Here is a 25753-nt window from a genome sequence, read left to right as displayed (position 1 = left end):
GCTTAGCTGTTGTTTGTTAGGATTTCAATATTTGGCAAATAATAACATTTTGTGTTGGTTTTAGGTCTACCAAAAGTTTTTTGTTATTCATTAAATGTCAATATTATTGCCAATCATTCAACAATCGGTACTCGTAACCGCAAATAAAAACGGGACAGCGGTAAGCTCAAAACGAAGCAGGAAGTACAAGGGGGTTTATTATCTCGTCTTATTGCTTCTCTAGCGTCCACCACGCGGAGAAAAAATACCCAGAATGCTTTGTCCAACATGGTGGCGTCCTGGAGTCGGCATGTGTGTTTACAGTTGTAACTTCCAAAACTAAAGCGTATTTTTTTCATGAAACATTAATCACATGTTTATCTCTGGAATACTATCCGACTTTTGTCAAACAAGGAAGCGAAAATGAAGATTAAGTCCAAGTCTTCGTATCACAAATCAGAGAACACCTACAGGGTGAGTGTCCACAAACACGAGTGGCAGGGACACAAGTCTAATCATTTTCACAGTGTATTATCACTTAAATATTGCACGTTATTCGTGAAGGACTCATTAATAACTTCACTAGCATACATCAGTTGATTTAATGTGACACGCTAATGTATGTGCCATGTAAGTTTAAATCCCTGGCCATCGTCTCGTTTTCATATTACGAATTGAATCACTTGGGCTTTCAGTTACAGCAGATTTAAAACGAATCTTTTTGCTTGTCTCTTCCAGTTTCTCACTTTTGCAGAAAGACTTGCCAATGTCAACATCAATGTCATCCATCGGATCGACAGAACTGGATCTCTTGCCGAGGCAAGTACAGTCATCCCTTACCATTACGCCCATATATTACAGTGAAGTCCTCTGTATTTGTGTGTGGTAATCAACGTTGTTCTTTTGATACAGGAGGTAGAAACATACTTTTCTGAAGGGCTGACAAAATGGCGAGACCTCAACTTGACAGAGAATTTCAGTAAGTGTACAGAAATAAAATGCCATGCTGTTTGCAGTATAGTCACCCTGTGATGAGTGACATGTGCTTATGCCTTTTCTTTACAGCAACATTTTTGAAAGAGGTATCCAACAAGAGCCAGTCATTCAACATGCTGGTTTTCCATCAGAATTTTATAGTGGAGTGTCTGAAAAAGCATCTGGCTGTCAGTAACAGCCTCGCTTACCAACCACTTCTGGAGTAAGTGTTTTAACAGAGAAATGACCTGTTGATCAAATGAAAATACGCCCTTTAGCACATTTTAGCTGATTAAAAAGTACTTACTAAACAGTAAATGGCACTAACCTCAGTTATATCCTCCTCCTCCTCTCTCCAGCCTGGTGGTTCAGCTGGCCAGAGACCTGCAGACTGACTTCTATCCTCACTTTCCTGACTTTTTCGTTCTTATTACATCACTGCTGGAAACAAAGGACACAGAGGTCTTGGAGTGGGTGTTCACCTGCCTCTCCTACCTCTACAAGTACCTGTGGAGGCTCATGGTGAATGACATGACCAACATCTACAGGTGAGAAACAAGCTGGAATATCACTGTATTTATGTCTTACTGCTGAATTCCTAGGGATGGGTGGCCAGTATAAGAAGGTATCTGTATACTGTTCTGATTCACTGTATCCACTCAAATAGGATTATGTCACAGCTCTTTTATTTCGTGGGCCACCGCCATGTATTAATCTGTAATTTTTGTTTCCGCACCTATATGAAATTGTGTTACTCGCATATCAGGTTGCACACAAATCTAATTTTCAAAGTTTACATTTGCACTTTCTGTCCCATAGTTTGTACAGCACACTGTTGGAACACAAGAAAGAACATATCCGCAGATTTGCAGCAGAGAGCTTCTCATTTTTGATGAGAAAGGTGGGTGACACACTAACTCTCTACCTCCTATGATGAATTAAATTTTTGTTTGGTGCAGTGATTTCTTGTGAGAGCAGATTCTCTTGTTTCAGTCTTTGCAGTGGTCATCAGTGATATTTCCTCCCACAGGTTCCTGATCTTGATGCCCTGCTCACTCATGTATTCTCAGACCTAGAGGAGCATCCTGATAAGGCAGAAGGAGCAGGTCAGCTGCTCTTTGAGATGTGCAAAGGAGTCAGAAACATGTTCCACTCCTGTTCTGCAAATGTGAGTTGTTTTTTTATGTGTTCTCACATAAGATGTAAAGCAGTTTGCTGTGTGAAAGAGCGCTCTGTTTTTAGTCATCAGTAGTGATGGGACAATGTACAATATTATCGCTTGTCGTGATTAAAAGCACTTATAATAAGTTCGTTGTGGTGAATTTCTATTTTTTTGTTAATCGAGAATGAAGAAAAACATCAATATTTCACTTGAGTGACTTGAAAATCCTGTCTAGATCACCAGCTTATAGTACTGGTGATCGATTTCTTAATGTGCTTATGGGGAGCTGCATCTTTCCTCATGACTTATTATTCATCATCTTTGATCTCATAAATAATTTTTCACAAAACATTCTGTCCCATCTACGATGCATATGGAAGGCTGCACCTGTTGTTGTCGCAATTATACTAATCATCCCATGCCTATTCAAGAGTGTAAAATGTGGTCATGTTATAGTCAATTGAAGTTTATTTTCTCTTTCTCTACAGGCATTCCCTGTGGCTCTACATAAGCTTGGCCCCACAACCAGCCCAGGAGCAGCTCTGCCCTGGGACACTGTCAGGGACGCTCTGGATCACATGGCCCAGGCTGCAGCCGATCATGTTGATAAAGAGCACCTCTTGGTTTTATGGGAGTCCATACAGGTTAAAGCAATGCTCAGTGAAAACATCATGTGTGAACATACTTTCTGCCTTCGTTATTTCTGACAGTGTTGTGTCCCTCCCCACAGGCTAGTGTAGTGGAGGTCCTTGGTGTCATGGAGGAAAAGCAAGAGGAAGCCAGCCAGGCATCACAGCAGCTAGAGAGGCTGCTGTTCATTCTCCACACCTTGGTGTCCCATAGAAATGGAGCCAAGGTCACCAAGCCGGAGGCGGTTAGCCAGGTAACAGGAGGAAATCACAAAAAAAAAACTATTAATGTATTTCCTTTGAATATAGTAGTTGTCACCATCTCACTGTTGTGTGCCTCCAGACGGTGCTGCGACTGATTCAGAGCTCAGCTCTGTCTGTGCCATGTTCCCGCCTGCTCCTTCAGATCATCTCTTCTTTGCTCCTCGGGGAGAACATCAGCCTACCCAAGCAACTCATCCAAGAGACAATTCAAAAGGTTATTTCCTGTTTCAGAGTCAGAAATGTGTGTGTTTGCACTGCTACTTTTCTGACTGTTTTCTTTAACAGGTGTTTGGCAGCACATTGGACCAGGACCTGATTATAGAGTTCACTAAGGAGATGTTCACCATGAAACAGTTTGAGCAGGTGAGTCCAGAGTGTTATATTTAGTGTTTTCCTCTTTCTGTGTCTGTCTTTCTCTAACCCTGACACTTGCCTCTTCTTCCTCTGCCCCTCTTCTAGTTCTTCCTCCCCAGCCTACTGCGCTTCACTGTTGGTTTATTCAGTCATGGAGATGCTCTGTCTCGCCACTCTGGCCTAGACGTGCTGGTCAGCCTGATCCTTGCTAAAGCCCCGTCCCCAACAGACGGCTCCATGGCCTTTGAAACCTACCCACTGCTCTTTACTGCACAGAGCACAGGGTGAGATATAATTGAAGTGTTCAGGGTTCCCATGGATCATTGTAATTGTTTATTATATTATTGTTTATATAAGTATATAGTATATATACTTATATTGATTAAGTTAAGTTGATATTTAGGTAAATGTCTCCCATCCCCAATGTCCCCTTGTTTGTTACGACGCCACCTACTGTTTCATGCGCCCTGCATAGCTTGATGTACGTAGACTAGGCCTACGCAGAACAAACGTTTTGAGTTGTAATTACTAGCGGTGGTGTGGGCACTGTACACTGTCTCTCTGCCATTGACATGAGAGCAAGTAACATTTAGCAAGAGAGAGCAAATAACTTTTCTGTCTCACCAAAAACATATTACAAAGACTGGCTTGCCCAAGATCCCAAAGACAAACACTTGGCCAGATGCAGAGCGTGCTGCAAATGAAAAAGTGGATGCCATGAGCTCTCATCTTAAGCTGTGTCGGGATTTGTCCTTGTACAGTGATGTCAACCAAGGAGTGGGAACCCTGATCGTTCCTCTACTTTTTTAAGTCATAAATAGACTAGTGAACAGTGAACGTCTCTGGCTGCCTGACTCATGCAGGTGACTTGTATTAACAATCCTTGCAAAAATTGCCTTGAAGTAAATGTGTATTTCTCTTCCTGCAGTGTGATGAGCAGTGCGACATCAGAGCAGCCAGCTGTGCCAGAGCTGGTGCTGTCTCTGATTAGACTCCCTGAGGAGCAGAACCAGGCCATCACTGATCTGTCTCTGCCGTGGTCTGCACTTGTGCTGCTGCCACACATCAGGTAACACACACACACACGCACTTTAGTGCAGTAAACTTTGGTTTCTTTGTTATTTTGTCTGAGAGATATATCCACACAGGTGGAGTCCAAAAAGTGTATATATTATTTTGGATAGGGAAATGTCTTGGGGAAATTTCACTCATGTTTGAATCCTGTTTTGAAAGGATGCTTTAGTTAAGTGTATTTTCTCCATATCACCTGTAAACTGAAGAATGAACCTACATTAAACTAATATGAGAAAAAAAATATGATTGATTTAGTTAAAAATAACCAGGTTGATATTTGGCTTCTGATTGTTGATGTAAAAAAGATGATCTTTGCTTCCTTTGCCTCACATTCACTTTCGTGCATAGATTTTTAAAAGGTCTGACAGATGTCTTTATGTTTATTTTTTGATCTATTTCTGATCTATTTCATTTACTGTTTTTTTTTAATTTTCAGACCACTGGCTGCGGTTAGTGTTGTTCCTGCTGTGAGTGCACTCTTAAACCACCTCCTCTGTCAGATTGAGGCAGAGAAACTGGGGAAAGGTTTGTAATAAATTGTGTTTAATTATTCAAAGAATTAAAGAAAAACTAATCGTAGCTCAATAGTTCGTAAGAGTGCCACATAAAGATTAAAATTGTAATTCTGCTGAGCCCTGATTGTTTTTTTATGACATGGAGATTTATTTGTTTTTGGTCTCCAAAAATCCGTTTCTCTTTGGAGTGTAAGATTTTGCATTGAATGTTAAGTTGCATTGTTTTCTCGTCATTTCTCCTCCAGCTGGTCTATTTGTGGCCAGACAGGCTCTGAGCTGCCTCCTCTGTCTGGACGGCACTGCCCAGCTTCTCTCCCTGGTCACAGTGGACAAGATCACTTCAATCCTCAAGTAAGCACTGTGTTGCGTCCTTGTCCATTGAGTATCAAGAGTCATAAATCAACACAATAGGCAATAAAATGTTTTTGTTTTTTTATTATTTCTGTAGAGTTAAAATGTCTCATTTTATGTTCTGTTGTTATTACAGGAAGTATCCCACAGACCTGTCTGCTTTGCTGCTCGGAGACCTGTACTACACCCGCTTGTCAGTCAGCGGTGTTTCCGAGCATCTGTCCCACAGTGCGCTGCTGGAGCTCTACCATATGCTGCATATCAACCTCTCATCCAACATCTCTAAGGTTTGTCTCCAGTAACGGCATTAGCAAATTGGATCCCTTAAGATTTATTTACAATTGTCGCCCAAGCACAGAAAACCAGCCTGTCTTCTCCTAGTCTGATTGGCATTTGTGTGCACCTGGCAAATAATTTTAATGTTATTAAAAGATATTTTAAAATCTGAGCTTGATTATGAATAATATATAGTTTATGTCCATTATCTTTATTTTTATTAACTTTTTTCTTTCAGATCCGCCTTCTAACTTTAAGGATCCTCACTCAGTTTGAGGCAGAGCTTCCTTCACAGTCTCAGGTACAGCTGTCAGTCCAGAGTCTAGCCGAACTACCACAATAGAGTTATAGAGATATTAAACATAAGCTTGTGTTCTTGTCCAGGGTGAGGAGAACGTGGATGTCCAGCCGGTGTTTGCATTTTGCCTGCAGGCAGAGCTGGTGCCAGCTTCAGTACAGGACTACAGAGAAAAACTGCTTCACCTCCGGAAGCTGAGACACGACCTGGTGCAGCGTAACTTGCCACAGGGTCCACAAGGCTCCTTCCAGCAGGTAGGATTGACATTGAATGGTCCAGTAATCAAAACTCATGACTTGATCTAGGTGAAATTACGTTTCAGCTCACATACTATTGTAAAATGAGAGCAGATTACTTGAATGGGAGGACATGCATTTGCCATGATTCCCGTACAGTACAGTACACAATGCAATTACTATTTTCATTTTTAATTAATCATTTATACTCATGTTGTAATATGCTACCTATTTCCTAAAATGGTGTCAGCCAACTTAAGGGCAAACAGAATTATTTTCTCCCAATGTATGACAGAGAAAAGCATAAAAGCTTGACATGTGAGATGCCTGAACAGCTTATGTTTGACATTGCTATCATTACATTTATATATATATATGTGTGTACATATATATATATAAAGGTTGCCAGATTAATTAATTCATTTTTGAGGTATACCAAAACTAATTATCACACCACCTTTTCTTTCAGGTACCTTTACGTTACCTCATTGCAATGCTGTTTGTCAACTTCAGGCCACTGTGGGAAGCAGTCATTGAACTGATTGTGTGAGTATAAACAAATCCTGCCAAAAATAATTAGCTAAAAAGTAAAAATGTTCTAAAGTATATCATTCAAAATGTTACATTTTACAAAACTTTCCTTCCTACCTTCAGGAGCCATGCCAAGGGGATGGACAACAAGGACTTCTGGGCGGTCTACCATGAACATCTGGAGAAGGTGGCAGGGCTGGCAGGTACAGCTCTCCGCTGGGCTGCTAGATTCTGGGGCAACAGTGGCAAAGATGTTTTTTTTTGTATTAAACACTTGCAAATATGGACATGAAAATTAAGTCCCTTTATTCTGCCTGTCGTAGAAAATCAATTGAAGGAGGAGGAGGATGATGATGATGATGATGATGATGATGAAGAGGAAGAGTCCAGTCATCAGAGTGAACCGGGCTGTGACGTCATTGAAAGTGGGGATGTGGGCGTGCTGTTCCTAGAGAAGTTGAAGTTGACCGGTGAGTCAAACGACAGGACGGACTTCCCTAACTTCCGTAGCCTGCTGTGGCGCGCCATGGCCCAGTTTCCTGACAGAGTGGAACCACGCAGCCGAGAACTGAGTCCTCTACTGCTCAGGTTTATCAGGTCAGTGTTTTAAAGGGTTGTTGATATGGCATTGAAATGGCATGTATCTGTGTAGTATGGGGTCCTTATGCTTTTTTGTTTTTTTGTCATCAGGAATGAGTTTTATCCTGCTGACCTACTGGTAGCCCCTACTCAGGACCTAAGGAAGAGGAGTGATGCTGCTGACCCAGAGGATTCTGGGATGGCTGTGGAGGAAGAGGAGAAAGAGGAGGATGAGGAGCAGGATGTGGAGGAAAGAGGTCAGCAGCAGAGGAAGGCCCTTTCAAGGAAAGCTGCTGCAAAGTAAGACATCGCCACAACCACATTACCAGCTATCATTAATGCATTAATGAAGTATTTACACGGTCAATGGCCTAGTAGTGAGGACTATGATGACCAGTGGGACCTAGGCTGTTAGCTTATTGCTCTTTATGACCGTGTGAAGTTGTTTTAATGGGATTTCCTTTTCCTCTCACAGACACCTGATTGCCCATTTAAGAGTTTTTGCTAAATTCATCAACCCTCGTTCTCTCTACCTGGAGAACCAGCTCAGTGAACTCTATAACCAGGTAATCCAAATACCGCACATTCAGCTGCACATGTTATTAAACTGAATCCGTTTCAGATCTGCTTTACTGGAACATAATTGTGTGGGTTATTTTTGTTTTGTTTTTTAAATGTGAAGATTTTTGTGAAATTCAATTGTATCCAGGCACTTTTCGTAAAGGAATAAGGGGTTTGGGGAATTATGGACTAGTTCATTTTAAACATACTCTAACTCCTAATGTTGAGTAATGCCTCAAACATTAAACCAACATGATGTATTCTTCTCCTTGTTTGTTTTCAGTTGCTGTGTCATCAGGACCAGCATATTCAGCGTGTGGCACTGGAATGTCTTCTCACATACAAAGACTCCAACATTGTCCCATACAAGTAAGAAAACCACCATAATTACTCTAACAGATTGCCAGGAAAACAAGTTGGATTTCTGTTGAAGCAACAGTCTCGGTTTGTCTTTTTTTCTCAATGGGATCATTGTGAGCGTCTTTGATAAATTACAGCTGTTTTCATTAAACCTCTATAGTTACAGACAGGAATATTAACCTCCTTGCCTTCTCTGCTTGACGTTCTACTCTCCGTTATCAAGCTATCCACTTTCAGCACAACCAGCCATCTTGCAGACAGATAGGTGGTGCTGACAGGACAGTATGTGTAGCTCTTTGTTCAGCCTGTCACACTGTGCTGGTTTCTGGACAAGAGTTATTCCTGTTGTTCATGTTATTTCCAACTGTAATCCAGTATGTTTATATTTTATTTGATATGAAATCCTTACATAACTTCATAGGAAAGTGAAAGTTTTTAACCCAAGTTTAAGTGTTAAGTCTGTCCAGCTATTAAGCCTTTGAAAAAGATGTTAAATCACTAAGTAACCACTGTGAGCCATGACAGTGCTGGTGTGTGTCGCAGTGTTCCAACATTTGTTTGTGTTTGTTCAGGGAGAATCTTGAGAGGCTCCTCGATGACAAACACTTCAAGGAGGAGATTGTCCATTTCAACATTTCTGAGGAGACCGGAGTGGTTGAAGCTTCACACAGAGCCAGACTGATCCCGCTGCTTATGAGGTACTGAACATGGATGTGTGAGGCAAACTATCTGTTTTACCTCCTAAGGGGGTCAAGCATTTTGGAAAATGTTCATTTAGATGAGAAGAGTAATAACCAGTCTCACATCTGTCACATCTGTCCATTCCTGTATCTCAGTATTGAATAGAATCAAGACATGAGAGTGGTGTAGAGCCTCTCAAATTATTAACTCTTCTAACAAACCAAGTGTGTTTCCAAATATTCCAAACATTTCTTTGAACTTGCTTGATGTCAGTTTGCTCATTTTTATTGGGCTATGAAACAACACTGATTGGTTACATATTAGCCAGGAAACACACAATAGACGGTTCATAGTTAAGGTTATTCTTATCCTATTGTATGCAGGATAGTGCATTGTGCTTTTATACACACACTGTCCTCAGCCAGTCTGTCTCCTTCACCTCAATTATTTACTGAAGCTGCTTTGTGTTTAAAATAAAGAAAAGAAAAAAAAACATTTTGATTCCTTAATTGTCCTTTTTATGTCTGTTAGCATTAGCAGAAATATCTGAACTTCCATATTCCCTCAGTCACCAGTCACCCTCAGTTTATTTTGCTCTTCGTCATAGGGTCCTGTTCGGGCGTATGCGCAGTAAAACGGGCAGTAGGTTCCAGGGAAAAGCCTCTTCTTCAACCCGGTCCTCCATCATTCTGCGTTTCCTGGCAGGTTGCCAGGCTGAGGAGCTGGGAATGTTCATCCACCTGCTGCTGGAGCCCGTCAACCATCACAGTCAAGGTAGAAAATCAAAGACTTCCATAAAAGTTTTTCCTATCACACAAAAACCCATCATCCAGCATCTGCAGATATTATTTACATACGACAGTTAATCGTGACAAACCTAAGTTTGTTTCACATCTGGATTTCCTGTTAAGATGTCATATGAAGAAGATGAAAATGGCAGAAGCTCCCTTGTCAGTGTTGTGCCTGTACTGTTTCTTCAGGATCTTGTCTGGCGTCAGTGGAGAGAGCAGTAGCTGAGACAGACCTGGGTGCCATCCTGCCGCTGGGCCGTCAACACAGCCTGCTGAACATCATGCATGTGGTGATTCAGAAACTGGCCCACCTGATCCACATCTACCTGCCCAAAGTGCTGCAGATTTTACTTTGCGTCGCTGCCAGTGTGTCAACCGTCCTGGACAAGAGGGACCAGGTAGCCACAAACATGTTTCTAATAATCAGATTGCTATAAATTAGAATCAGCAAAGCGACATTACGGCATCTACAACATCCATCCATTGTCTGCCACTTTATCCTCCACATGAGGGTCGCAGGGTTGCGAGAGCCAATCCTAGCTCACACAGGGCGAAAGATGTGGTATACCCTGGACAGGAATAAATAATCTTTAAGCTCTTAAGATGGATCTTCAGTGTTACTTTAATGTATAAATTATTCCTGTTTCAAAATATACCCTTAAATGTACACATGTGTATGATTAACTTCGAATCATTGAGTGGAAAATCCCAGTGAAAGCTGGATGTGTGTGTCAAAGTATAAGTTTGCTTATTCTTTGAGCTTATATGAGCTTTGCCTCTGTGCATTATAAAGCTCATAGGTACATTATCCATATTAAATTCTGCCTCTTTTGTTCGCAGCTGAAGTCGGGTTGCATCAGTCCTCTAAAGAACCTCAGGCGACTCAGCATTTTGAGGATCCACGACTTTTTTGATGGCTATGACTTCTATAGCTTCACCCCAGATGAACTGGACGCTGTCTTCGAGGCTGTGGTGTGGCCTCAGGTACATAACAACAAACAACCGGATTTGTTCCATTATCTTTTTTCAAAGACTTCACCAACTAACACTAACTTTACATTTTTTCCCCTTTTTGCAGGTGTGTCGTCTGCCCACAGAGAGCCCCTACTCGCCAACCCCTCTGCTTAAACTGATCTATGTTTGGTGCAAAAATGCAAGGTCAGATTCTGTCACTTTTCAATCACATCACTTATTTATCTACTCCCCATCCCTCCATCAGTGTTAACCAGCAAGAGTTGTAGTAAAAATAGGATTCATTTTGTCTTTCTGGTTCAGGTTCTTTCCTCTTCTGGCCAAGCAAAGACCAGACCATCCAGAGTGTGGCGTCCTCCTGAATGTCTTTTCCCTCCTCTCTGCCAAGAATGCTTCCCCAGCGACCATCGCCATGGTTATGGACATCGCTGAGTCTCTAGCAACATCTGAAGACTTTGTTGCCTCAGAGTCAGAGACAGAGCTGAGTGTCAACAGCAATGTGTTCCCACAGCCTGGAGAGGGTGCTGTTATTACAACAGGTCAGAGGAAGCTGGCTTTAAATTAAATATTAAAATACATTTTCACCATTTTTTTTTTTAAATCCTTGTCTATGTTCATTTCCTAATCTACCGGGAAACGTTTGATAAGCATGTTGTTTTTCCTGCAGCTTCATTAACTCAGGGCTCCAGACTGCTGCTGCCTCACATCTCCACTCTGCTGAGATACTTCAGCAGGATCATATGCAACACTGACAGGCTCAAGAAGAAGAAGTACAGATCACAGGTGGCCAAGGAGCTCAACATCCTCTCCAAGTGAGTCCACGGTTAACCAGTTATTTTGATCGAGGTCCATATAATAAAGAGAACATAGTGATTCTTTTTTCTTGTCTCACTGTATACTAGAGGTGTTGTAAGAGTTTTACAAAGCAGTTGTTTGAAGTTAACTTGTAATTGTTAATTGTATTTATATATGTAAAAATATATATATATAATTAATTAATTATTATATTAATTGATTTTTTTAATTTATGTTTCTTTCTATTTTACAGAGTCAGCCGATTTGTGAGCGACAAAGATCAGAGTTCAGTGCTCATCAGCCTGTTGCTGCCTTACCTCCAGAGAGGCCACAACCCACAGGTAAGCCTAATGAATTAGAAATGTTGGGCTCTGTAAGAGCTCTTTTTAGACTAGTAGTTGTACAATGTATTCAAGTTTAAAATGTTTTACTGTCAGTCTTCCATTCCCAGAAAGAGAGGAATGATTTGGCCAAGTTAGTGGAGCTTTTTAACAAATTTGTCTCTGTAATTAACCTCATTATGTGCTTGTTTCAGGAGACGGAGATTGACATCCTGGCCACCGTACAGAACCTGCTGCGCCAGTGTGAGCAGCCCTCTGCCTTCCTCCGCCCTCTCAGCAAACTCTTCTCCGTCATTCATAACAAGCTGCCCAGGCAGGCTCTCACCAGTGTCTTCCAGGTACAGATTGTAGTTATTGCCATTCGATACTGCAGTCAAACCTAGGTTCACAGGATCAACCTCAGATTTTCTCCTTTTTAAAACTTGTGAAATACTGGATGCAGGGATCAAAAGTAAGCTTTACGTAACTGAAATGTGCCACTGAGCCAGTAAGTTTTTGGTGGCATTTACAGACATACAGTGCAAATATCTCCCGTTCATATCCTGAGTCCTTACTATAAAACTAGGAGATGGGTGTTGCAGATTTAGGCCTATGCTGTTAAACCCACACTTGACTTGAATGATGAGTACTTGACATGCATTTGTAGCTGTACTTCTCAGCAAAGCATTTAAAATGAATCTTCTTCATCTCTGTGGTGCTCTGTTTTCAGACCTTGTCGGATATGGAGCCCTCCCTCACATATATCACTGACTTAACAGCAAAAGTAAGATCATTCATATCATATGACCAATTGTTATTCACACAGTAATCTCTGTGGTGAGATTCACCTGCTTTGTAGTATTAGTAACCGCACAAATGCTGTATCCTGTTCATCTTCTCCAGCTCAATGCGTTCGACAGTCGGCATTTGGATGAGATTTACTTTGACATGCGCCTGACGGCTTTCCAAGACGCCACCAGGCATGTCAAAGACATGCAGACTCTGGACCTGGATTACATCAGCATCATCATACACAACTGTTTCCATACTTATGAGGTAAGTAGATTTATGACACAGATAAACTTTCTGAAGCGGAGGTCTTCAACGTTCTTCATACCAAGGACCTCCAAACGAACGGAATGAACTGAACATTTTTTTTGTATTAAACAGAGCCTCAAGTGATTATTTACAATTACAATAATTATTATTATTATTGTGCATCCAATACTAAGCTCTTCAAATAATACACAGGCTTAAATATTCCTGTTTTTATCTTAAACATGTTCAAGGTACAGGGTATGGTGGCGTGCCACTGCCATTTATAAACATACCATGTTAACCGATGCCAATGCCAATATTAACAATGTCTGTCAGTTTTTTAAATTGAAGTTTTTATTAAAAAATATAAACTCCCCTGCCGTACCTTCTCAGACCCCTTGTTTCAGACCTTTTGTCGAAAGGAATGAGATTTTAATTTTCTGTCTTTCCTTGGGTACAGATTGGCGACATGTCACTGGCAGACAACGCCACCCTGTGTCTGTCTGCAGTGATCACCCAGCTGGTCGGAGCTGGAGAGCGGCTCTACAAGGACATCATTCAACACACCATCCTGGACGCTGTGCACAAGGGGCTCCGCAGCAAGACAGAGGTACTCGCACCTCCTTCAAAGAGAGATTGCGTCACACATTCAGGCTGATGTACGTTTTCAACTCAACCCTTCCACTTTTCACAGAGTGTGCAGCATGATTACACCACTGTGCTTGCCTGCCTGGTGAAGACGTTCCCTTGCAAAAAAGAGTTCAGAGACCTGGTGCAGCTCAGAGACTACAATGATCCCGAGTCTGACTTCTTTGAGCACATGAAGCACATCCAGGTCAGAGACGAACAATGAATTCTCACGGCGTCTTCTTCCCCTTCCTTTATCTGACTGTCTGACTGAAATGTTTCTGTGTTTAGATTCACCGTCGGGGTCGTGCGCTGAGAAAGTTGGCCAAACAGCTGACCGAGGGCACGGTCGTGATGACATCTCGCTCCATGCAGAATTACATAATGCCGTATGCCATGACTGCCCTGCTAGATGAAAAGATGGTCAAGGTGACTTATTCAAACTTGTGTAAAGAAAATGCCTTTTATTGTAGAATGTGTGATGACGCGTTACTTTTTCTTTTCACAACTTTTTAAAATTGTGCATGAAACTAAAAATACATATTCCCATGTTGCAGCATGAGAATATGACATCAGCTTCTGTAGAGGTGGTTGGCGCAGTGTGTCGCAGGCTGACCTGGTCCAAGTACCTCTATTACATGAAATACTTCATCCACATCCTGCAGACTGCACAGACTGAGCAGAAACTGGCTGTCAAGTAGGGCCTTCCTGTTTATGTTTGCGTTTAAATTACATTTGTGACTTTTGGATTTGTTCTTGTCTTTGTAATTGAAGTGTTTCATAGAGGTTTCCGTCTCCTCCTTTTCTTTTCTCCCTTTCCACCCTCCCACTCCAACACCAGTTTGCTGGTCACAGTTCTAGAGGCTTTCCATTTTGACCACGAGACCCTTAGCAGAGAAATGGAGGCAGCTAAGGCCAGAGAAGGTTAGTGACGCGTCAGATCTCTTCTGCATCCTCTCGTGTTGCTCCCACATTTGTAGAAATATTTGAAATGGATGCACATCTTGGCTAACCGTCTTTAAAGTAATTTACAAAACATAAACATATCAGGAGAAAGGATAAATGGTAAAAAAAAAAAAAGGTTCCCAATACATTTAAAGGAGTTTGATTTAGCCTTAAAAGTCATCCTTGTCATTTTTTTTCATCAAGCTGCAAATGTCACAGTCGACGCAGATGAAATGGATGAAGCTGCAGCTGATGACTTTAACCCAAGCGATGATGAGGAGGAGGAGAAAATGGACATTGACAGTAAGACGGCTCCATCTCATGTCCCAATGGAGATGGACAATGATGGTGTCTCAGAGGAAGCGGCCACCACTAAAGCCAAGGGACCAGTGGCTGTTAAAGCTGCTGCAGTGGCCAGTGGACTGCCACAGAGCAAAGAAGAACTGGAGTCTCTGATCAAAGCCATCCACCAGACTGTTAATGACAGTGTGCTGCCTCGCCTGCACAAGTGTCTCACTGCAAAGGTACAGACTGCACATATACATGACTGATACGCGTAAAAGCTCCACTCTTGTTTCAAAAATCCAAGCAGCACTGTAACGGTAAAAGGTGTGTCCTTTAGGTGAAGCGTGACGAGGAGCACAAGGCGACAAAGTCGAAGGACGTGAAGGAGGAGGAGGTGGCGAGGATACCGATCGCCTTCGCGATGGTTAAACTGATGCAAACTCTTCCTCCACACATCATGGATTCCAACCTGCCCGGGTACGTGTGTGTTGCTAGTGGATGTATTTAAATATATGAAGGCAGAAAAAGCTCTGTATGTAGACAGTTTATATTTTCTCTGTTGTGTAGAATCCTGATTAAGGTGTGTGTGGTGCTGAGGAACCGCTTCCAGGAGATTCGTGATGTGGCAAGAGGGACACTGGTGAAGATCATTGAGGCACTGGGGTTCAGATACCTGCAGTACCTGCTCAAAGAGATGCAGAGTCTCCTAGTGAAGGGCTACCAGGCAAGAGTGCACGCATACACACACACTGACAGAAAAAATGTAGCTGTATTCAATGCAATTGAACTTAAACACACTAGTCAAAATAGTTTTGTAGGTGGAGGCATTTCACCACTGTTTGGAAAGGAAGTGCTCATTATGTGTTTGAACTGTTTGCTCTCCTTCCATCCAGGTCCATGTGCTGACGTTTACAGTGTACCAATTGCTGTCTGCAGTCAGTCCTACACTAAAGAGTGGTGACCTGGACCCATGCATGAACATGCTCATCAGTGTAAGAACATGTCCTCTTTCACTCCACATTACTCAGTATCCCATTTGTCAAAATATTAAAGATGGAGTATCCGGTGTGTTTCATTTTCAGGTATTCATTTTTCTTTTATCTTTATCACCTATTTTCTCTGTTCAATGTTGGTTAGATCTTCAACAATGAGCTGTTTGGGGCTGTGGCTGAGGAGAAGGAGGTGAAGGGGATCGTCTCTAAGCTTATGGAGGCTCGACACAGTAAGAGCATGGACTCCTATGAGCTGCTAGCTCAGTTCTGCAGCAGGGAGAGCATTACCCAACTCATACTGCCCCTGAAGGAGGTGAGGGAGTGATTTAAATTAATTTGAAAAAAAATCATGCTTTTGCTGACATTAGTCAACCTGGAGTGACCATAGCAAAGATTGACTGTTCTCCTCATTCCTCTTGTATCATCCTCCCACCAGATACTGGAGACTACATCCAGTCTTAAGACGTGTAACCGGGTGGTAGCTGTGCTGCGGCGACTGGTCCTGGGTCTGCTTGTCAATGTAGGCATGGCCCCTCAGGATATCTTACTGCTGTGCCACAGCCTGATCAGCCAGAGTCTGCCACTGCTCACTAACAGAGACCGGTACACACACAAGCCCAAAGAAAAATGCAGTAAATCTCCTTAATGCCTATTTCCATTGACTTCCTTTGACACTGTGCGTATGTATATGTGTGATTTTAGAGAGAAAGCGTCTGCAAAGCCTCCTCCTGACCCCAGACTGCCCCCTCCCAGCTGTCTGCTTCTGCCTCCGACCCCAAAAAGAGGAGGAAAGAAAGCTCCTGTCAGCAGCCGAACCAATATGCACATCCTGGTGGACACTGGCCTCAAGGTACACAGCATTCCACAGCTAGTTCTCAGTAACCTCAAGTGTTTGTGAGCTGTCCTCATATGAATCCATCTGTTCTTCAGCTGCTCCACCTGAGTCTGAAGAAATCCAAAGTGACATCATCTGATGCCTCGGCTCTGGAGATGCTAGACCCTTTCATACAGCTGCTGCTCGACTGCCTCGACTCCATGCATGTCAAGGTACAAGTACCTGAAGTTTACATGGTTGACATCAGGGGTAAAATTCCATACGCAACGGTCTTGAACATCATAGATGCATCTTAAACGAAACAAAAGTTGGAAGTAAATAAAAGTTAATTTCCTGGACCTGTAGTGCCATAAAAGCTAGAAAAGCTAGACCATTTAAGACAAATCCACATGGCAATGGTCTGGACAGGATGGTTCCTGGGTCCTAATCGGACCACAGTCAGCCTTTTAGAGACCCCTGGTTTACATGGTTACACATACACATACACATACTGGTCACTCAAATACATACATATAACTTTTACTCCATCCCCTCTCTTCCCTTCCAGGTGACCACAGAGGCTCTGGTGTGCTTCACCTTGTTGCTGAAATTCCCGCTGCCGGCAGTGAATCGGAACGTCGACCAGCTGACTAAGAAGCTCTTTGTCCTGTTGAAGGATTACTCAAAGGCTGGTGCAGCCCGTGGGGAAAATTACCATCTGGTCCAGAGCTGCTTCAAGGTAATACATTAAAAAAAAAAATGTGCACACAACATCTATCAACTCTTGTTTTTGTTGTGTTTCATCTTTAGTTTGGAGTCAAAGCACAACCCGAAGTAATAAAACTTTCATTTTCTGTCTCTCTCCTGTTCGTCTCTCAGGCTATCACCACTTTAGTAAAGAATGTCAAAAGCAGCAACATCTCTGAGACACAGTTGCAAGTGCTGTTGGGATACGCTGAGGAGGACATTTATGATCAGTCACGCCAGGCCACTGCCTTTGGTTTGCTTAAGGTAACAAGCCTCGGGATCCAATCTTTGGCGCTTCTATTAAAAATTGTCATTTCTAATCTATTACATTCTAATTTTCTGTGTGCGTCTGTCTCGTTCAGGCGATTCTGTCCAGGAAGCTTGTAGTTCCGGAGATGGAGGAGGTGATGACCAAAATCTCCAAGCTGTCCGTTACTGGCAGCAATGGTATGATCAGAATCCACTGTCGACAGGTACGAACACACAAGCTACACTTTTCCTCTTTGCGGCAGACTGTTGAATAAAGAGATGTAGGTAGTCAGGAAACTGTGTTCATGTGTTGCAGATTTATCTGAAGTACCTGCTGGACTATCCACTGGGGAGGAGGCTGAGAGGCCACCTGGACTTTGTGGTGGCACAGTTACAATATGAGCACGACACAGGCAGAGAGTCTGTGTTGGAAATGCTGGCATACATATTCCAGACTTTTCCCAAGGTGAGTCAATTACACCTCAACTGTACGACCTTGTATATGGAAACACAACAATCTACCCCTTGACTTAAGCCTAATAATTAAAATCAATAGGCTAACATATATAATATTGGCCTCACTCCACTGGCTACCAGTACGTTTTAGGATGGATTTTAAAATTCTGGCACCTCAGTATCTGGCTGAATTGCTGCACCTACACACTCCAGTCGGAGCGCTTAGGTCGGCTAACCAGCTAATTTTAGAAGTCCCCAAAACAAAGTTAAAGACCAGAGGCAGTGGCAGCTCTGGAATGCCCCGCCCTGGCACATTAGATGTGCCCCAGACTGTTGAGCATTTTAAATATTCTTACTTTTACTCCATGGCATTAAACTCAGGTTAAGGCTGGATGCTTTTGTGTTTTTACTATGCTCTGTATTGTTTTAAATGTTTAATTTTTTTTGTTGATAAATACATTAAGGAGTATTAATGCAGATATTTTTTTTTACTTTAATGCATTAAACCTTCTGTAACTTTTTTTTTGGCTGTGTAGAAACTGCTGTCCCAGTACTGCGGTCTGTTCTTCGCCCCACTGGCCTTGGTCGTGGTCAATGACGACTCGGCACGCTGTAAAAAAATGGCTGCCTTGTCCATCAAGGCCCTGCTTACCCAGCTGAACAAAACCCAGCACGACAACTTGTTCACATTTGTCAACAACTGGTTAAATTCAGAGAAGGTACGCATAAATATAAATGCTCCACACATTAGCTGATTGTTTCAGTTGTATTTACTTCTCAGTATCAATGAAGGCTGATGTTTGTTGATTGAGTCGTTTCCGTCCTCCCCAGGCAACCCTGCGGCGCCTCGGCGCTCAGATTTGCGGCCTGTTCGTGGAGGTGGAGGAGGAGAAGTTTGCCTGTCGACTGAAAAGCCTCCTGCCTCTGTTGGAGAAGGAGATCCACCCCGACAACTATGACGACGTAAATGTCAACACTTTGACGCTGGAGTTTGTATTGTGAGGAGACTGCTCTGTTTTAACTCTGCTTATCTGACAGATTGAAGAGGAAGAGGATGAGAAAGGGGCCGACAGGCTGTTGTTCACGTATCTAACACTCATTACCAAACTCACCAAGCACTGTGGTCTGCTGGAGGTCAAAAAGCCTCACAACACACTCTCAAACATCTGGGGTAGAAACCTAACACGCACACAAATATCATTTTTGTTTCCATATGCAGCAGCACTCGCATCATTTGTTATTTCTGTCCTGCAGGTCACATTGAAGCCCACATGCGGTATCCTCACTGCTGGGTGTGGCTGACCGCCTCGCAGCTCTTTGGTCAGTTGTTTGCAGCCCACCAGGCAGAACAGCTGATCACCATTTGGAGAGGAGAGGCAGGAAAGGGTCAGTCAGTAGCCACAGCCTTCATCACCAGAAACCTGGACAAGAAGGTGAGGCTAAAGACCCCCTTGTTTCTCTTTTTCCCTCTTTTTTTCCCCTCATTGGTTTAACAAATTCACGTTTCCCCTTTTCGGGCGTCTAGATGAGGGAGTTGGCTTTATCGCTCTGCCGTCAGCTACAGTCAAAGTTCCTGGACACAGCGTCTGGAGAGCAGGTGCACAAACTCCCTACTTCCTCTCAGTCATGTCAGTCACTGATTCAGTTTGACTAAAAGACGTGTGTTCCTCTGCACTCAGGTGATCAAGAACCTGCTGTTTGTCGGCAAGGTAATCTACCTCATTTCCCCCGACTCTGATGTTGCATCCCCTCTGGAAGAAGTTAAAGAGGTGGAGGAGCAGAGGGAGAATGGAGAGGAGGAGGAGGAGGAGGAGGACAAGGGAGAAGAGGGTGAAAAGGAAGTGGAGGAGGAAGAAGGTGATGAAATTGACAAGGATGATCGACCTCCTTCTCTGCTGTGGTTGATGAAAAAGCTGTCTCTGATGGCAAAGAGAGAAGCAGCACACACTCCCAAAGTTCCACTAAAGGTAATCAAAGAGACGAGCAGTTACATTTCCTGATCTCGGCTTCACAACAGATTTTTATCCTTGTACTCCAACACTTCCTAGTTGAAGCTGCTGTTGAAAATACAGTGACTCACTTTTGCACTCTACACGCAGCCTTGACAGGTGTTGTACTGTATGTTGGCCCAAAGAATTCATTCTGCTTCATTTAGTATACTGCACGACTACCACATCACTCCTTGTACAGATGTGTCGAAGCTTTGAATGGATATTTAGGAGGCAAACACATTTAAATTTCACAGTGCAGTGTGATTCAGTCACAAAGGATATCATATTCTCCAAAATGTAAACATTGATAAAAGTGTAACATCCTTTGTCTGACTGTGTTTTTCTTTCCCTCCACTCTCTCCCACAGAGAACATGTGTATTTAAGTTCCTGGGAGCAATGGGCATGGACCTGGGGAAGGAAGGTAGACTCGGCCCCTACCTGACCACAATCATCACTCCCCTCTACAGAGAACTGGACAGCACATACGCAGAGCAAGGTAACTGCTTCCATGTTTCGATGGAAATGACTGTTACACATGAGAGAAAAAGAAATTATCTTATTATTATTATTGCCCATCACATCATGTGGCCTTGCAACATGAATGAAACGTTCTGATTAGATCATCCGTGTCTTTTTACCCACTATCCCACTAGTTAAGACTGTCAAATCTGATCTGTAAAGAATTAGATTTTAATCCAACTTAATTCCTTAATTCTGTCTCTATCCAGACCCCACACTGAAGAACCTGGCACAGGAACTGATAGAGCTGCTGAAGCGACAAGTGGGGCTGGAGAAATTCTCTCTGGCCTTCTCTGCTGTACAGAAGGAGTTTTCACAGCGGCGAGTAGCACGTAAACGACACAGAGCCATGCAGGTGCGACTGAGGAAACACAATTAAATGCACACACACTCACTCACTCACAAGAGCAGCAACTCTGTCCTTGGCAGCCACTTGATATTTGTTCTCATCTCTCTCTGCTCACAGGCGGTAGCTAACCCAGACATCGCCGCCAAGAAGAAACTCAAAAAGCACAGGAACAAAATTGAAGCCAAGAAGAGGAAGATCGAGTTCCTTCGCCCCGGTTATAAAGCCAAGAAGCATCGGAGCCACGCGCTCAAAGACCTGGCCATGGTGCAGTGAGACGAAAGCTGAAGACGTGACTCGGTAAAGGTACTGCTTTCAATTCAGCAGGAAGTCGAGTCCGGAGACTCTCACATCATGTTGTTACATAAAGACTTTTTTAACGATTGTAATAATGAATTTGTCAATTGACAAAGAAACCATTTTTGGGCCAAGAAAGAGTATGTTTCTTGTGTGTGAACATGATATCACTGCCTGTGAACTTCAGATCCAAGCTGACCTTTCTTTTTTTTTTTGCTGTTAACATATTTGTGCTTAAATTTATATCCCATACAGGTGAGAGCATTTTGTAATTAAACAAAATTCAACATTTTTACTGAAGAATTGGTTGGTAGTCTTACAGTTTTATAAATTAAGAATCAGAGTTTTAACACAGTAGTTGTACAATCACTTAATATCAATCTTTACTGAGAATCATTTTCACTGTACAAGCAATTATAAATATGTCACCATAAAACTTTCAGCATACAGTTAGTGTTCAGTAACTACATTACTAATATGCCAAAGCTGTTCAATTCAATGGATTCAAGGAGGAGGAAAAAAAGACTAACCATGACAGAATAAAAAAAAAAAAAATACATAAATGACCCAAACTAACAAAAAGTAGAATTCCATGTTATTTCTTTTGTCTGACTAAATAACAAAAACAGCCCATGCTGCAGTAACACCTGACTTAAGGACACAGATATAGGGAAATGCATTTTTGGTCACTTTGAAGTCAAATTCTTTTTAAATTGATCTTTTAGAACATTTTAACCAGGTCAGCTAATTATTTACTAGCTAAGTTATTCAAGGTTGGTGTTATTTTCTGCACTAACCATGGACATGAAGCATGCTAAAACCAGCAGCGGCTCCTCACTGATTAAGTTTTAAATTCTAGTTGTTGACATCCAATATTTGTACTTTAATGAGAGAATTCTGCCTCATGATAAATCTCCCTAACTTGACTGTTATTAGCTTTGGCTCCATGTTGCAATGTCCAGTGAAGAACTCCTGCTTTCAGATACATTTTCAGACACTGATGAGGGAACAAATGTTGTACAGAGCCTCATTTACTTTTTCCACTTCATTTACAATAACTTAATTGCTGACACAGTTACAAATGGTTACACAAAATCATCAGTTTGTCCACAGACGGCATTCAACTATCAACTGACATTTGACTGCATTTCCTAAATATACAAAAATGTCCATCACTGCAGCCCTAAGGCTCTAAAAACCTTCACTTGGACCTGGTGTGTGTGTGTGTGAATTAAGTCCAGGCATTACTGCAGCCCTTGCTTGTCAGTTCAGCGCATGGAAGGCATTTGGAGGAATTGGCCAACACTTCAGATGGGTATAACGACAGGAAGAGAGCAAAGGAGTGCAATCAATGGTCCAAAGGGAAATGAGACACGGGGGAAGGGACTGTGGTCGGTCACAGGGCGTCGTGTAGATGGGTCCAAGGTCAGGAATATATACAGAGAGGGAGGGCGAGATTCACTGCCGACTCTTCAGGGAATCCACCAACCTGCAGGGACAGATAAAGAGTCAATAGAATGCAGCCTCATTGTATCTTCAGGTTTAAGGATGCCAATTAAACTCTCTTTAAAACCTTTCCAAGGCCACTATGACTAAATTTAAGACTGGATTCGCAAAATGTGCCCCCCCAATTAGCAGCTTTTTTCACATCTGCGCTAAATCCCACTTTATATGCTCATAACAGCTTTATTCTCCACAAGATTACATTTCACCCGATTGTTTTTATGCTCTTAATTCTTGTCCCTATGCTGTTTTATATTTTGTGTGTGCTTTAATGACAGAAAGACGGCTCATTCCAAATCTCCATGTGAAAAGGCAAAACACTGTTTACAAATATGCAAAATTTGTATCTGAACACCCAGCAGTAAATGGGGCAGACAACATGTGCTATATAGGAATGAACAGTCAAGAATTAAAAATATTCAATGTACAGTGAAACAATGTTTCATCAGTATTCCTTCGGTCACTGCGTCCAAAAAAAATTGGATTTTGTACCGTCTTCTACAGACCCATTACTAACGTACATACTCGTATTAACTACAATAGCACGTATAGTAAAACCTACCATTCCATTGCGTCGTCCAGGCCTGTGCCCTTTGTGGCAGAGGTCTTGAAGATCTGCCACTTTCTGTCTTTGAGGGCAGGAAGGCCCAGAGCGTTTGCCACCTCGGTGGGCGTCATTGCCTGATCCATATCCTGTTTGTTTGCAAACACCACCAAGATGGCTTTCTTCAGCTCCTCCTCCTGAAAGAGATACAGTCACCGAATTACATCTGAGAAACCAGTAAGTAAGTAAGTAAAGTCAGCAAGTGTTTGGTTTCAAGTGGTGAACGTCATCTTTAATTGTGATGTGTTCTGATGTCTCACTCAGAAGTATTCGGCATTCATTTGTAAAGATTTCCTCTAATGTGACCTCACTGTGGCAGTAAGAGAAGTGATGGTATAGATATGTTATGACAAATTGGGAATCTACACAGTTGTTGTAAAGAAATTTCACAATGGACCTAAATTAATCAGTAACACAGTGGCTAAATATCATCTTCACATCTGACTCGATGCAGCTGAGAAGTGGTCCCGTTACCTCCAACATGGCCACCAGCTCAGACTTGGAGATGCCCATTCTATCGCGATCGCTGCTGTCGACGACATAAATGACTGCATCTGTGTTTGAGTAATAACATCTCCAGTAGGGCCTGTGAATCAGAGAGGAGAAGGGGGAGGAGGCACATCAGAGAGCAGCTGAGCTTTGGTCAGACGGCAAAAAGACAAACACAGACACAAAAAAACAGGACTTATCTGTTATCTGGGTGCTGACAGAGCAACCATCAGGTTAGAGCTTTGTTCCACTTACATATACATTCATTTCCACTCCCACATACCTGATGCTGGTCTGTCCTCCCAGATCCCACACCTGGAACTTCAGGTTTTTATACGTGACTGTCTCCACGTTGAAGCCAATTGCTGTGTGGAAACAAATCCACATGCAGTGAGGAAAGAGGACATAAACCAGATTCAAGCAGACACAGGTTTTCTTTGTTAATGTAAATCTCAGGATATAAAATGTGGAGATGATGGTCAGGAAAAAAAACCCTAAAACTAATTTGAGGTGTTTTTGACAGAATTGGTTCCACATACCCTGCTTTTATAAAATGTTGATCAAAGGTAAAGCCACACATAAATGCAAATAAGCATGCTGATGACAATTTACAAAAGGCACAACATATCTATAGGGAAGCGGGTATGACATCAAAACCACACCCCTGAAAAGCAAACAATGAGCAAATGCATAGTCTTTACTTGACTCCTAGTGGCATGTCATGACATTAGTTAAGTAATGTTTGTGAATCCTGCCCACAGACAACTATGATTGTGATTTAGGAATCACTTTCTGATTCTGGTGGCCTAAACATGATCAAAGATCAGTTTGTTTTCTATTCATTCACAAACCAACTATTGGTTTGTTTGGTCAGTCGTTAGTGTTGCAGAAGGAACAATGAAAATGTCAGTCAATTCTCTTGGCTGTGACTGAATTGTTTATTTAGGGCCAGTTAAACTTGTTTTCCCCACCAGACTGCTCCAGTCACATCAAAGAAAAATGTTGACAATTTTTTGTCCATCAAGTCTGGCAGCATTTACCTGCAGATTATTATGTCAGAGTTAGTTATATTCAAATGACCCTACATAAACAGGTTATTTGGGTATTTAAATTGTGACACTGTAATCTGGTAGAAAATAAAATAATGACTACGTTACACAATGCAGATCGGCGAAAACTAACATAGTGTGTGAGAAAAGGGTGGGAATTAGAAAACAGACGAGAACATAGCAGTACGTACTGGGTATTGTAGTGACCACCTCTCCAACCTGTAGCCTGTACAGAATGGTTGTTTTTCCAGCACCATCCAAACCAAGGATTAGAATCCTCATCTCTCTGGTGCCAAAAAGGCCAGAGAAAATACTAAAGAAAGCACCTGGAGCAAAACACAAAATTGTTCCAATATTGAGAAAAGAAGCTTTTGATCAGTGAGCGAAAATGTATCGTTTCTCACCTAATCTGCATTTTGCTATTCCCTGCTCCATCGATCTGAACTATGATCTGGTTAACTAAAGTTTCACCTTATAGCTGTGATAATGTATTCTGGTGCATTTATTGATCGTTTCAAATTTCATAAATCGGGGTAATGCTCATTAAATCGTATAATGAGCAAGTATGAAGAGTTTAGCTTAGCTAAAGTAGCCAGAGCATGAGGGAAATACATGGAAAAAACACAAGTTGTGGATTTCTACCGACTGTGTACTTATTCTAACGCGTAGGATTTTATTAAGACGAGGAGTCTGAGCAGAGAACATCGATTTATTGTGAAATGATTTACACCAAAACTCCCGTTGATGAAAAATACGGCAGTCGCTGAAACGAGTAACGACAGCTAGCTGGCTGGCTACAGTCAGTGGGCGTTCGGCGAAGCGGAGAAAAACGTGCCTGTATTTCACTTTTTACACGCAGGTATGTTTCAGATTGACGAATATATTTATATTTTTCACCGATCGATTATTAAAATACTCACCCATGTCGTCAGGACTGTGCTCCTTGTGTGAGAAACGCAGGTGCAGTTGGGACAGAATCCTTCTTCCGTGTGGTTGACGTGTCGCTGAATGACGTCACCAACACGATCTTGGATTTTATGCCGCAGCTTTCCACTCCATCGGCAGCCCAATTTAATTGTCAAACTTTTTAATAACGAC

At 42.2% G+C, this 25753-nt stretch overlaps 2 protein-coding genes across 2 annotated transcripts; one reads left to right on the top strand and one right to left on the bottom strand.

Annotated features, from left to right (window-relative positions):
• Nucleotides 1-253: 253 nt before the first annotated feature.
• utp20 (UTP20 small subunit processome component) lies at nt 254-21302 on the top strand. The gene is made up of 61 exons (XM_058624047.1): nt 254-453; nt 718-798; nt 892-958; nt 1045-1177; nt 1314-1502; nt 1774-1855; nt 1985-2122; nt 2605-2760; nt 2847-2999; nt 3089-3223; nt 3295-3372; nt 3469-3647; nt 4292-4432; nt 4874-4962; nt 5198-5303; nt 5440-5590; nt 5818-5880; nt 5964-6131; nt 6583-6659; nt 6768-6847; nt 6968-7241; nt 7335-7523; nt 7699-7789; nt 8068-8153; nt 8717-8842; nt 9433-9599; nt 9806-10014; nt 10457-10600; nt 10695-10774; nt 10892-11127; nt 11256-11400; nt 11637-11724; nt 11919-12062; nt 12434-12487; nt 12607-12759; nt 13202-13351; nt 13436-13576; nt 13660-13797; nt 13926-14065; nt 14210-14292; nt 14518-14837; nt 14936-15075; nt 15166-15322; nt 15492-15590; nt 15736-15903; nt 16027-16193; nt 16293-16440; nt 16521-16637; nt 16973-17143; nt 17284-17415; nt 17514-17624; nt 17717-17866; nt 18393-18575; nt 18688-18819; nt 18895-19027; nt 19111-19289; nt 19382-19453; nt 19536-19823; nt 20215-20344; nt 20577-20722; nt 20834-21302. Exons 1-61 carry the CDS (start codon nt 403-405, stop codon nt 20987-20989), a joined length of 8454 nt encoding a protein of 2817 aa, XP_058480030.1. The 5' UTR covers nt 254-402; the 3' UTR covers nt 20990-21302.
• Nucleotides 21303-21368: 66 nt separating this feature from the next.
• Nucleotides 21369-25668, bottom strand: arl1 (ADP-ribosylation factor-like 1). Its single transcript, XM_058624057.1, has 6 exons — nt 25576-25668; nt 24847-24981; nt 23890-23971; nt 23592-23703; nt 23076-23254; nt 21369-22499 (listed from the first exon to the last, which is right to left on the bottom strand). Exons 1-6 carry the CDS (start codon nt 25577-25579, stop codon nt 22469-22471), a joined length of 543 nt encoding a protein of 180 aa, XP_058480040.1. The 5' UTR covers nt 25580-25668; the 3' UTR covers nt 21369-22468.
• Between the last annotated feature and the right edge of the window lie 85 nt (nt 25669-25753).

This window comes from Solea solea, chromosome 3 (genome assembly GCF_958295425.1).
Source record: "Solea solea chromosome 3, fSolSol10.1, whole genome shotgun sequence".
In the NCBI taxonomy this organism is placed as follows: domain Eukaryota; kingdom Metazoa; phylum Chordata; class Actinopteri; order Pleuronectiformes; family Soleidae; genus Solea; species Solea solea.
This window is presented reverse-complemented; position numbering and strand designations above follow the sequence as displayed.

Excerpts from the sequence above, each read along its gene's own strand:
- utp20 (XM_058624047.1), top strand. The coding sequence starts at position 403 with ATGAAGATTAAGTCCAAGTCTTCGTATCACAAATCAGAGAACACCTAC. Across the intron at positions 1,503-1,773 it reads GACATGACCAACATCTACAG|TTTGTACAGCACACTGTTGG; the intron begins GTGAGAAACAAG and ends TCTGTCCCATAG. Across the intron at positions 7,524-7,698 it reads TCAAGGAAAGCTGCTGCAAA|ACACCTGATTGCCCATTTAA; the intron begins GTAAGACATCGC and ends TTCCTCTCACAG.
- arl1 (XM_058624057.1), bottom strand. Across the intron at positions 23,972-24,846 it reads GGTGGTCACTACAATACCCA|CAATTGGCTTCAACGTGGAG; the intron begins GTACGTACTGCT and ends GTTTCCACACAG. Across the intron at positions 23,704-23,889 it reads GGAGGACAGACCAGCATCAG|GCCCTACTGGAGATGTTATT; the intron begins GTATGTGGGAGT and ends TCTGATTCACAG.